This window comes from Ylistrum balloti, unplaced genomic scaffold (assembly GCF_031769215.1).
Source record: "Ylistrum balloti isolate Yb309-2 unplaced genomic scaffold, AGI_CSIRO_Ybal_v1 Utg370612, whole genome shotgun sequence".
In the NCBI taxonomy this organism is placed as follows: domain Eukaryota; kingdom Metazoa; phylum Mollusca; class Bivalvia; order Pectinida; family Pectinidae; genus Ylistrum; species Ylistrum balloti.
In genome coordinates, this window is record NW_026782376.1 from 1185688 (window position 1) to 1198006 (window position 12319).

The window sequence follows — 12319 nt, forward strand, 5'->3', positions numbered from 1 at the left end:
GTATGATTCCCCTTCAGCTTAGACAGAAGGGCACTGGAAGGGAAACTAGGATAGAGATTGTAAAAATGATAAGGAAGGTTACAGACAAGTAAAATTTTCTCCTGTCCCTCTTAATGCCCTGTGCCCATAAAGGTCAGAGTGGAATGTATATCCTGTATCAATTCTACTGTAGGTAGGATATATATATATAGTATATCTACACACTCCATGTTTTGTAGGTATATATATATGTGTTTTGTAGGTTGATATATATATGTATTTTGTCATCTTTTTCTTTTTATGAGTTTGATTTGGAATCTACAATAGCATTAAATACTGGATGTTTTGAAATATATATATTTAAAGGGCTGATTTCAATACATGTGTGTACTTTATCCCTAGGTCAAGACAGAAATTAACTCATGAAAAATGTACACATAGTTCAATATTCACAGTGGAGTTGGTCGTCTGCTACATGTATGTATGCGTGTGTGTAGAATGCCTGATACTAAGGAGGCAGTTTTCCAGTCAAGGGGACCCAACCCATGCTCCATCTCTTGCTTCTCTTGTCATAATATTATATTAGTCAAAGCTCACATCAGTTTATCCTACAAGACATAATAACAAACATTATTTAGTCATTCAAAATAGTTTTGTTTTACTTTTATATCATTATTGAAAAACATCCATTTTTCCATTTTATGTCCAATAGATCAGGATTATCAAGTGTTTGACATGTATAATGACTTTATAAAAAAACTTTATTCTTGGGAGAAATTGTCATGATAATAAAGTCATAGTGTCCTCTTTTTTTCTGTTGATGGCTTTAAAATAATATTGTGATAGCTGTACATGTTGTGAAATGGATCCGATCGGTTAAGGAACACAGCGTAACTAAGTGCTTCAACATTAAAGTTTTACTAAAATGAAGTACAACTCGTCTGGAGTCTGCAACATACTGTAATGGTTGATTTACTGACATCTTTCTTTGTTTCCACGACAACCATGTGTCCTAAAACTCTAGTATAAAAAGATTCATCAGAGGACTCAGATTTTCCTAAGGGTAAAAAAGAAAAATGGAAAAAAAATTAGTCCATTCTGCTTTTAAGGGTGATGGTTTAAGTTAGGTATCTCTGTCTGTCCTGATAGGGTCAGTGTTGTTGGTATTGTTCCATGGGGTAGTGGCGAGAGGGGGAGGGGTTTATTGTGATGATCATGAGGGTTGTGTATTGATCTTAGGGACAGTGACTGGTGTTCGGAGTTTGCTTTATTTAGCTATAGTCCTCCCTCCTCTCCTCTGTGTTGTGGTGTAGACTTGGCCAGCCCAGAGAATTATCACATGCTAGAGTAGAAATCAATAGCACAGCTATAGAACCATGAGGGGCCCCGGGGGAGATACCAGAACTCTCAACAAAATACCCCCCAGTCCTCTGTCAAAAATTGTTAGAAATTCTGTTAAAAATGCTCTAAGGTGTCGCTTGTACCATCACTGAGCCATCAGCCAGGTGTTGATGATTTGCAACGATGGCGATCAGTGATTGACATGGCGGACAGTTTCGGTCCCAACTACAGAGTGAAAATATTGATCAGGTAGATGAACAGAAACCCCAGGGGGGCCTCTCAAGCTGCTCAGTTTGTTAGCTGCAGGTGAAAAGGAAAGCAACTGGTTGTCTATGTAGGTCACCTTAAAACTAACTAGGAGACTATGATCACATTTAAACATTGCCACCATCGCAGACAATGGTCTGAAAAAAAGCCATGATCAGGTACATATAGGACTGTAGGTGTATGTATGTATGTATGTGTACCTGCTTGTTGTGCCCCGGTAGTTCAGTATTGAAGACAGGTAACAAACAGGTAGTACACAAATATATGACTCCAGGCCATAAATCTTTACTTCTGAGTTTTTTCCTTTTAAATATATTATCACATATGCCCTGATCATCATTTTCTTTCTACAAGGTAAAAAATATTAAAGAAAGGAGGAAATTGTCCTTATTTTACATGGATTTAAATTCAAATTTCAATATTTTTAATTACTGATAATTTATCCCATATTGTATGATGTGGATTTGGTATTAAGTTTATAAAGGTATTGATCAAATTTTCTTCTAAATTCCCTTTCCATCCCCTCTATCATCATACCTACACAGTTCACCACGCCTTAGGATAGTAATGCTATCAGGGAGTATTTATAAGAGCAGTCCCCACGCGTCAAGGAAAATCTGCAGCACCAACCCAGGGAATGTACCCACCACAAAACACTCTCTAGAAAACATTCCATAGCACTAGAGTATCAAAGACAGGACAAACCACTACTAAAGTCGCCTACACACACCAACGACGTGAGGCACAGGAGAGCGTTGTGTAACTGTTGCAGCGTCAACATCCCTGGCAGTGGGAGGTGTGCAAACACACCAGAATTGGTCGAGGATAGTTTACACATATGTATAGTTGACTTGTGAATATCCGAGAAGTAAATTTAATTATACACAGTCTGTGTGAGCCTTGTACTTCCAGGATGCATTTTGGCCTAATTTTATCTGATAGCTTGAAACATCAATATCCTTACACAATATTTTCCTTCTTTTTTTTTTAAATCTTTCCCTGAAGCTGAAGTCTTTTTCATTAAATCTTTGTTAGTTTTGTTGAGGGATTATATGTATTTCTTACTGATGTCTCTGTCAAATTTTCATGTTTATGAATTAAAAAAATGATGAAAGATTGAAGATGTAGCCATATCAACCCAATCGTCATGAAGATTTCTTTATAATGACTGTAATATATTAGCTCAGTTTCCCGTTCAGCTTGTGATCACAAGACTTAAGGTTGATTTCTAATGAACATCAACCATTTAAACTACCTCCATGAGTCATGATCGAATATTTCAGACAAGTGATAATGTTTTTAAAAAAGTTGTTTCAATATGTCAACCGGAGTACTGATCTCTCCCTGATTGTGAATTGTTAGGAATGTGTGCGACGGTTACGGCAGGTCAACAGTGCCACTAACCACCTGACGTGAGCGACACTGGTGCTCGGGACAGTTGGGTCCGAGTTTGAATGTTTTTGTCCCACGTTTTCAGTGTGTATTGTGTTTGGCTTGATTGCACCAAGAAACGAAGGTTATGTATATATATATGTAGGAGACAGGTATATAGAGGTCACACTCGGTGAGCGACAAAAAGCTACTGGTGTCACGCTTCACATCTCTAGCTGGTGTGCGCCACAGTCGAGCGAACGCCAAGTACCTTAAGATAAACTGGTAGGCACAAGAGCAAGCAGCCAGGCATGTTCACATATATGTGTGTTCATCACTTCATAATCAAACCCCAAAGTAATGCCTACATTTGATAGGGACATAGTATATATGTAGACAATTGTATGTGGGTTTCAACTTTGATTTACACAGTCACATCTTACATGGGGCACCAGAAGCTTGGCTGCAGTGTTACAGTATTGATTGGTGAATAGTAAATGGCCATGCAAGTCTGGGGCCCCAGTCATTGCTTCTGTACAGTCATCCAGCCAGTCACCTATTGGGCTTCCATACCGCACCCCCTCATCCATGCTTCTTGTATACAGCACCCTGTTCATCCACGCTGGGTCATACAATGTATACCGGTACCTCATTGTTTGTTTAGGTTTCTCCAGGCGCCCCATGTTTCAAGTATTCTCTACCTCTATTATATGACAACATTGAACATTCACTAACTCCATCTGTTCAATATACCACAAACAAAAAAATAATGTTTCTTTTATGACCTTTGAACCTTTTCTGTCATATTCTATGCAATCTCCTACCCTCTTGCTTTTGATGGTGCTTATTCTTGGTATGATGACCTTTGACCTTGTTGTGTTGTGTAATTTTCATGATATCCCCCTTCCTTTTTTTACTGTTGGTGGTGGTAACTGAGAGGAGGGGGAGGGATGTGACTGATCCAGCATCCCCAAGCTTTGTACACTGGCGGCGCCGTGTTGACATTGACGATTTACTGATTCATTGATCGACTGTTACTGCTATTGATTTTTGATGTGTTTGCACAACTGGGAATGCTGCTGTGTTTGAAACAAGGCGGTTTGAATGCGAGTTTTACCTTGCCTTAGCTTGGAATGTTGACTCCTGCCCGTTCACGCATGCCTCTCCTGCTTGTTACACAACGCTATGTTGTATATGAACAACTGTTCTCTTCATGGAAAATCTTCAAAATTGAAATGATTCAAATTATATTAAAAGAAAAACTGTCTTTCCTTTGAATTTGTAAGATTGTATATCTGTTGAGAAAATTATCAACTTGAAAGGTAATACTTTATCATATGATTTTTAAAAAAATGAAAATTTTCTTATGGAATATTTTGTAACCTCAATCAGTAAGCTCATTAGCGTTTGAATAGTATTAAATGTACCAGCAGTTGGGGTTGGCTTTTCAGAATTTTAGATAGTCAATGTTCCTTTTTATCAAAATTTGGGGACTGACAAGTAACTTGTAAAATTGTGCACAAATTTTTAGTGGAAAGTGACAATTGTTTTGGATCCAAGCATCAGACTGACTTTGATTTGTGCCCTTCAATGGCTGTGACAGATGGCCATATTGAGATGCATTGCTTGGTTCTCTTGTCGATCAGGAAGTACCATGACTAGTACACACTTGGTCACCATGGCAATAGACACAGAAATGCCCAACATTTACAAAAAAAAAAAAATTTAATTGATTATCAGTTGCTGTTTAACAAAGTCCGCAAAGTGGAACAAAATCCTATACAGTAAAAAATATTGCATGTTCTTATATCAATAATAGGGTGTAGCCATGGATATGGAGGATTAGATTGTAATCATATCATATTGGGTTAAATTAAAGAAATGTAGATAAACACTCATGTCAAATGATGAGATTGAATTCATTGTAGAAGCAAGTTACATGTATTGTCAAATGACATTGAATTTATAGTTAATTTGTTTTTTTGGGAGGGGGGAATCAGATATGTGAGAATCACTCAAATATTGAAAGCCCACTACATCTCCTACAATAAGGACTAATCAGAATTGGGGTATTGGTGTTCTCAACTTGACTAAAAAAAATCCTATAAATATTACTCTTAATAACAGGTGACTATTTCACTCAGTTAATCTGTTGTAACATCCACTAAAGCACAGAGGTTTAAGGTTCAAATGCAGGTGTCATTGTTACAGTTTTCCTGTGTCAGTGTTGCAGTTTTCCAATCTCATTACAGAAAGGTTACTCTTGATATATACTAGATTTGATAGGTATACCAAACAACATGTCTATTGAATGGACAGGTAGACTGGTCTCATCATTTTGAAAAGCGCTCCGATATGGTTCTGTTGACAGACTTAAACATTAACAGATAATTATATGTTCCTCACAGATTTCATTGTATTTTGGCTGTGTATGGTGTGGGCAAAGGTGTGGTGTGGTAAGCGTAGGCTTACTGCTTAAGGCAAACAGAAGATTATTAGATCTCCAAGACATGTCTTGTATCTCAAAGATTTCCTAACATGTGTAAAGGAATTAAAGATATCCTCTTCATTGAAATTTAAGCAAAGGGGTTAGGTGTCACCCTATTCTGAGTACATTACCACAGAACTACACCAATTACATCACTACAGACCTAGAGCTACTCACTACATCACTACAGACCTCGAGCTACTCACTAGAGATCTAGAGCTACTCACAACATCACTACAGACCTAGAGCTACTCTCTACAGAACTAGAGCTACTCACTGCATCATTACAGAACTAGAGCTACTCACTACAGACCTAGAGCTACTCACAACATCACTACAGACCTAGAGCTACCCACAACATCACTACAGACCTAGAGCTATTCACTACAGAACTAGAGCTACTCACTACAGACCTAGAGCTACTCACTACAGAACTACAGACCTAGAGCTACTCGCTACATCACTACAGAACTAGACACTCACTACAGAACTACAGACCTAGAGCTACTCACTACAGACCTAGAGCTACTCACAACATCACTACAGAACTAGACACTCACTACAGAACTACAGACCTAGAGCTACTCACTACAGAACTAAAGCTACTCACTACAGAACTACAGCTACTCACTACAGAACTAGAACTACTCACTACAGAACTAAAGCTACTCACTACAGAACTACAGCTACTCACTACAGAACTAGAACTACTCACTACAGACCTAGAGCTACTCACTACATCACTACAGACCTAGAGCTCTACAGAACTAGAGACAATTGTAGTACCAGGAAACTGTTGTGATTTAGTACTCTAATGTAATCACATGTCAATCCCTTAGTATTAATAATACACATAATAAACAAGAGATGTTGAGTTCGATCTTAGTATATTCGGGTGAGGTCGATGATCCATGTTAGGGCCAGGCAAGATAAGGCGCTGTGTATAAACATGTTGACACATGTGTCATGCCTGGCTGATCAGATAGTAGGCCACCCCAGTATTGTGTGGCGGCAGGGTACGTGTTTACTATATATACACACACACACTCGTAAACTCACACACACAAAGCCGATCGGCACCCAGCCATTGTGGGTTGGTCAGCTATCACAGGATCAATAATGGTGGTGGTACTGGTAGTGCTAGGGGTCGCCGGGGGTTTAAAGGGACAGAACGACATGTATGAAGGGCTGAGATCTTGGTACAGGTTTCCATCTTTCAACATGATCAGTCTTTAGATACATGCTAGTTTTTTATCATAAAAAACAGTCTTATGAAAAATTCATTATATAATAATTCAAAAATACATGTGTCGACAGACATATATTTATAGACAAAAATAATCAATCTTTTAAAAGTGAAAAAGGCTTGAACACAGGCAGGTTTTATTTACAGTTTGAAATTTCTGGTGGAAAAAATCATACCAGCCAGGAATAAAACTAACAATCAGTTTTGAAGCTTTATATGAATTATTTAACGGTTTGAAGGAAGACTTCGCTTTATCTACTCTGTAAAGCTGTTCCATATTGTTGTCAGTTTTCCGGCATGACAAAGAAATCATCGGTGAGATTCACCATGACGGCTGAATATTCCGTAATAGACTTAACTTTATTAGATGTTGATAACTCCCACCATATTGTAGATGCCAGGTTGTAACAAGACATCGACAAGGTGTAGATATCCCGAGGCGTGACACCTGACTTTAGACTTTTTGATCACAATCTGAGTTCTTCAATATTTTCACTGATGAATACAGAAACTGTGTATCATGGTGTTAAATACAGGGCCTGAATTAACATCTTATTACATATAGTCCACATTCACTGTCAGTCCAACAATTAGCCCACTCTTGTAAGTTGCTGTCAAATAATCAACAAACACATTTCCATTGTGCTATGCTCCCTGACTTTCAGTAAGAAGTTGTGTGTTGGCCCTCTGGAATACAATCCAGTTCAAACTTTTACAGATAATGGGTTCTTGTTTTATATAATTTTACTGATATATCAGTGATTGGTTTGAATGAGTTAGCTGAAACTTTTTAAGAGATCATGGATGCCTGGTTTGTAGGATATTCCAGTCCCAATACACAGATTGTGAACAGCAAAAAACTTCTGAAGAAAACTTTGTCTGTAATCTGCCGAGTCTACACCAGGTTGTGGCTCCAGTCTCAGGATCTAACCCTTTGGCTGAACTATCAGGCCCCAAATATAATGCTAAAAATATAATTATATGTGTGGTATAGTTTTCATGAAATAGATATCTTGTTTGGAATATCAGGGGTTGTGTGGTACTTTTGAAATAAAATGGTTCTTCTACAGTGAGATCAAAAGTACAGTCCATTGGAAACCTACTTAGTGGTGCAGTGTTTTTACAAGACTTTGTTAAAAAAAAAAGATGTGTTGGGAATTTTATCATTAAAAAATTCACAAATATTTTTTTATTGAATGAAGTTTCCATTCTTCACATAACAATGAAGAATTGATTTCCAACCTATTTCTATTGCTAGATGTCCTAACTGGAAAGATATCTTTATTGTTATTCCCACCTGGCAGGTACCTATTTCTACAAATAGGTATCCGTGAAAAGCATGGTTTTGTGCTTGATAACCTTCCCATAGACTGATACCTGTTTCTACTGTAAGCTGTCCTAGACAGGTATCAATCTTGTGTTTGGTTACTTTTCCACTGTTGGTACACATTTCTACAGCCAGGTTTCCTAAACAGGTAGCAAATTTATGGTGGGTTACTTTCCACTGTTGGTACCAATTTCTACAACCAGGTTTCCTAAACAGGTATCAAATTTATGGTGGGTTACTTTCCAATGTTGGTACCCATTTCTACATTTTTCTGACATTTGGTCAGTAGTCATCATGGTACCATTTGCCTTCAAAAGAAACATCCATGATGAGCTTTATATAGTTTATGATATATCTACAAAGGGTCAGGCAGGTAGCTGCTCTGTGTAGGAGTGTGTTTGTTGGCTGTTGTGGCCATGGGCAAGATACTTTGACTAAATTTCTATACCTAGCGTGTGGTGGGCCTTACATATCGTGTTCAGTGAGGTAGCCACTGATAGAAAACCCAGTCTTTAAATGACCCTGGCTTGTTCAAAGGGCAACAATCCTAGCAAACAAACAAGCATACATGTGTGTGGCACAGAAACAGTTCCTGTCTGTGTTCATTTCAGGATTTCTTGATTCTTTAAATAATAGTTACACAATTTAAAACTATTTTAATCCTGTTCATGATGTCCCAGTATATATTAGCTGCCCAAATATATTGACCATTATCTATCACATTGACAGTCAAACTAGAAAAATCAATTTTCACAAAAAGTTCTTAAACTCTACTATAAATGTTAAAAGTAAGACTTAAAAGTTAAATATTTGTTTCTTCTTTTTGCTCTTTCTCTGTACACCCAAGACTGGTCTTTCACGATAAGACCATCAGGACGAGTTAGAATCTATTCTATGTATATATAGCCATGCCACATGTCTTGCTTCCTGGTGTAGTGATATACGTGATATTGATATGTATGGATAATCTTCAGTTTTGTCTTAAACATACAAATCAGTGCTGCTTAACCAGATCATTTTGACCTCATATGATCGTGATGCGTGTTTGTGTCGAAATTGTAAATAAGAAAATGTATTAGATAACTGGAATATATGCCTTACTATTCAAATGATACAAACTTGAATCAGATAGATAATTCTCCAAAAATTTGGACTTAAAAAGGAATTATAAAGTTTTTTTTGTTTATTGAGACCACCACACCTTAAAGGCAAGCTGTTCTTAACAATCATTTCCATATACATCATTAAATTAGTTGGAGTTCAGTTGCATATCACTATATTGGTGTTAATCTAGACTCATGTGATCTTGGATCTGGTCAAGTCTACATCTGATATTCAGGGGTGAAATAGTTCAGATATCTCATTCTTTTGTAAATGATAATCCATTGGTGCTGTCTAATGCTCATAAATTTAAGTTGTATTTGTCCTGAAGTTTGGATATAGCAAACTTTTGTTTAATAGTATTTCAATATATCTTCAAGGTTTTCAAGTCATTATCAACATCAGTTAGATTGTACAGGTATTTTTGAGGCTAAACAGAACTTTTTAGGCTAAACATAACAAAGGTAACATATTTACGATTTTATCCTATTGCCTGTAGAACTAGCTGTTACTGCAAATCCTAGCTTTCTGATTGGTGGAGATATTCCAATGATTTACCAACTACCCCTATCGACAGCCAAATGCTATAAACAATGCCATCATCTTTCAAAACAGTGTCATGTATGCATTCTGTTGCTATGAGACAATTGAGTGTTATACTAAAAACTTACCAAAATTGACAGACTAGGTGTTCATGAAATGTTCTGATTGAGATTTGTATCAATCGTGAACGAGCATTGTTGGGGTTTGCAGAGGATTCTCCTGAGGCGGTACAGTAAGGTGGAACACACAGATATGGGATCATTGACATCTACTCTTAGCGGTCTATCTAGAAGGCGGCAAGAAGTGATAATCAGCAAGAGTCATAAAGACTCGTCAGAAAACACATTTTAAAATTATGAATAGTTAGAGACATCATAGATATGATCACAACAAACCTTTTTATTGAGTTTTGAGTTCATGTTTGTAAAATTGAAGAAATGGGAGCATAACAAAAAATTTTATCTTCCCACACAAAAAAAAAAAAGAAAAGAAGGAAGGAAAAATCCTTCAGCAATGTAAAGTGTGTATCTCTCACTTGGAATCTTTAATTTTTCAAGAAAACATTTTGCACAAATTTCACTGATGTTGTGGAAAATACATTTCATTTTGGCTGTTGATAGGCAGCTTCTATAAAAGTGTTTGATTGTTTTGCATTAAATTACAAATATAAATAATAAGTATTATCAACATGTTTAGCCTTTCAATAATACACGTTTGAAATTGTATTTGATGAATCAGGGGAGATAACTCCCACTAGATGGTTTAGCCAGGTGTGTCAGAACTAGGGTGTTTTATGACAAGCAGGTGGTAGGGGGTTTTAAGGGAATAACATACCAATTGATTTCATTGTGATGAGGAGATTTATTAAAGGGGTGGAAAGATACCTCATGTCGGTTTCTTTTTAATGTAGGATGATGATAAGGGATATCTAAGAGATGGGGTAGGCAGTGCTGGACAGTTTACATTGTCATTTGAATGGGATTTTCTTCTAGATTGACTGGCTTCCTTGGTTCAAGACATTGTAGTGCTTTAGTTCTTTTAGAAGTATTTCCTGATATAGTTTCATATAGATTATTGATAATTGAAATGGCCTTTGGACATGGTCTTTCAAGATCAGTGCCACATGTTTTTGGTAACAGGTTACCTTTAGTAATAGGCATGTAAGTGATTTTAAGAAAAAATTTAAAAACTAAAATATTGAAGAGATTGCTCAGAAATACAATGCTTTGCATTTCAAATAGATGAAGTGCTCAAGAAAAGAAGATGACGAGAGTGATTAAATAAATCAAGAATGATGATCTATTCTATACTTAGAATAATGAATGATATTTTGACCTTTACCCTCCTGTGCATTATGTAAATATTAAACTCTCTCCTCCATGTTACAGAATGCAGGCCCAGCACCTAGTCCGCTGGGACAGATGCCCCCTCAGGACGGGATGCCAGGAGGACCAATGCCCCCAGGGTTTTTTCCGGTAAGTTGAAATTAATTTTTCTTTTCCTTCTTTGGCCTTTTTTGTTGTTATTTGAAAGTTTTAGCATCACAGAGTGTCTACAAAAGATGAGGTTTACACCAACGGGATCGGATCTACCTTGTACATTCAAGATGCGTTATTGAATCTACAGAAGCTGTGAAGAAACAACAGTCCGTACAATATAAGGGAGAGTCTCTTAAAGTCTCCCCAAACCTAGGAGGGATCACTGTACCACCATTTTATAGGAAGTCTTACTTCACTACAAGAAAAAAGGAAAAAATGATTTTTGGAGATAACTGATAACAGGTTTTTTGGCAAAAAAATTGTCTGAAAAGAATTCTTAGAAGTAAGTTCCCGAAGATGATCAAAAGCAAAGGTTGATTGTGAAATTGTTGGATTTAGGTAGCACATCTAGGTTTGATAATATGTTAAAGCGAGTATAGCTCAGTCAGTGCTGTCCTAGTCTGTCAAAGATATAAAGTGCATTGTGCAAAATGGTGTTAAGAATGCCCCAAGGTCAAGGTCTCAGTAAAATGATACTGTTATATACTAGTGTACAATGCATTTGGGATTCTGTGCTTATTTGTTCTAGCTGATTATCAGTCTTTGCCTAAACTGTCGCACATGTTTGGAAAATGATGATTGGTATTAAAAATGTTTGTAGCTTTTCAGTTTCGTAAGAGGTGAATTGATTCTTTGTAGACTGGGTTGTCGTGGATTGTTGTTTTTCATAATACTTGCATGTCAGCTGAAATGTAATAATGGATGGTTGGGAGGTGCAGTAGTAGCAAACTCGCCTTTCCTCGATTTCCACGATTTACTCTCTTAGGCAGACATGAAAAGGTAAAGGGTCACCTGGGGTTTTCCCCAAGAATTCTGGTTTCCACACGGAGACCCCTCATGGGCTTCCATCTGGGCCAACAAAAGTAATTAATATAAGCTGATAGCTTGTTTCATAATTGTCATAAAATAAATATAGTTTATATTAAGATTGGTTGATAATTTTTATGGGCAGGTAATAAGTATATCTTGTTGTGAAATATAATGATGTTTTGTTGAACTGTGACATTGGTTGATCAGATTACATCTTGTTAAGCATTCCGGTCCTATTTCATCATATCTTGTGGTCACATTTTGTCGGGACAATCTGGTTACATTTTCTTGAACATCCCAGTCACCTC

General features: G+C 37.0%; 1 protein-coding gene across 9 annotated transcripts in view; it reads left to right on the forward strand.

Annotated features, from left to right (window-relative positions):
* Positions 1 to 12319, forward strand: part of LOC132556939 (single-stranded DNA-binding protein 3-like) — a 94527-nt gene that overhangs the window by 26499 nt on the left and 55709 nt on the right. For all 9 annotated transcript variants that reach the window (XM_060221403.1, XM_060221401.1, XM_060221395.1 and 6 more), the window contains one exon: positions 11052 to 11138. In XM_060221403.1, the coding sequence (XP_060077386.1) occupies positions 11052 to 11138 (87 nt within the window). The remainder of the gene's footprint in view (positions 1 to 11051; positions 11139 to 12319) is intronic.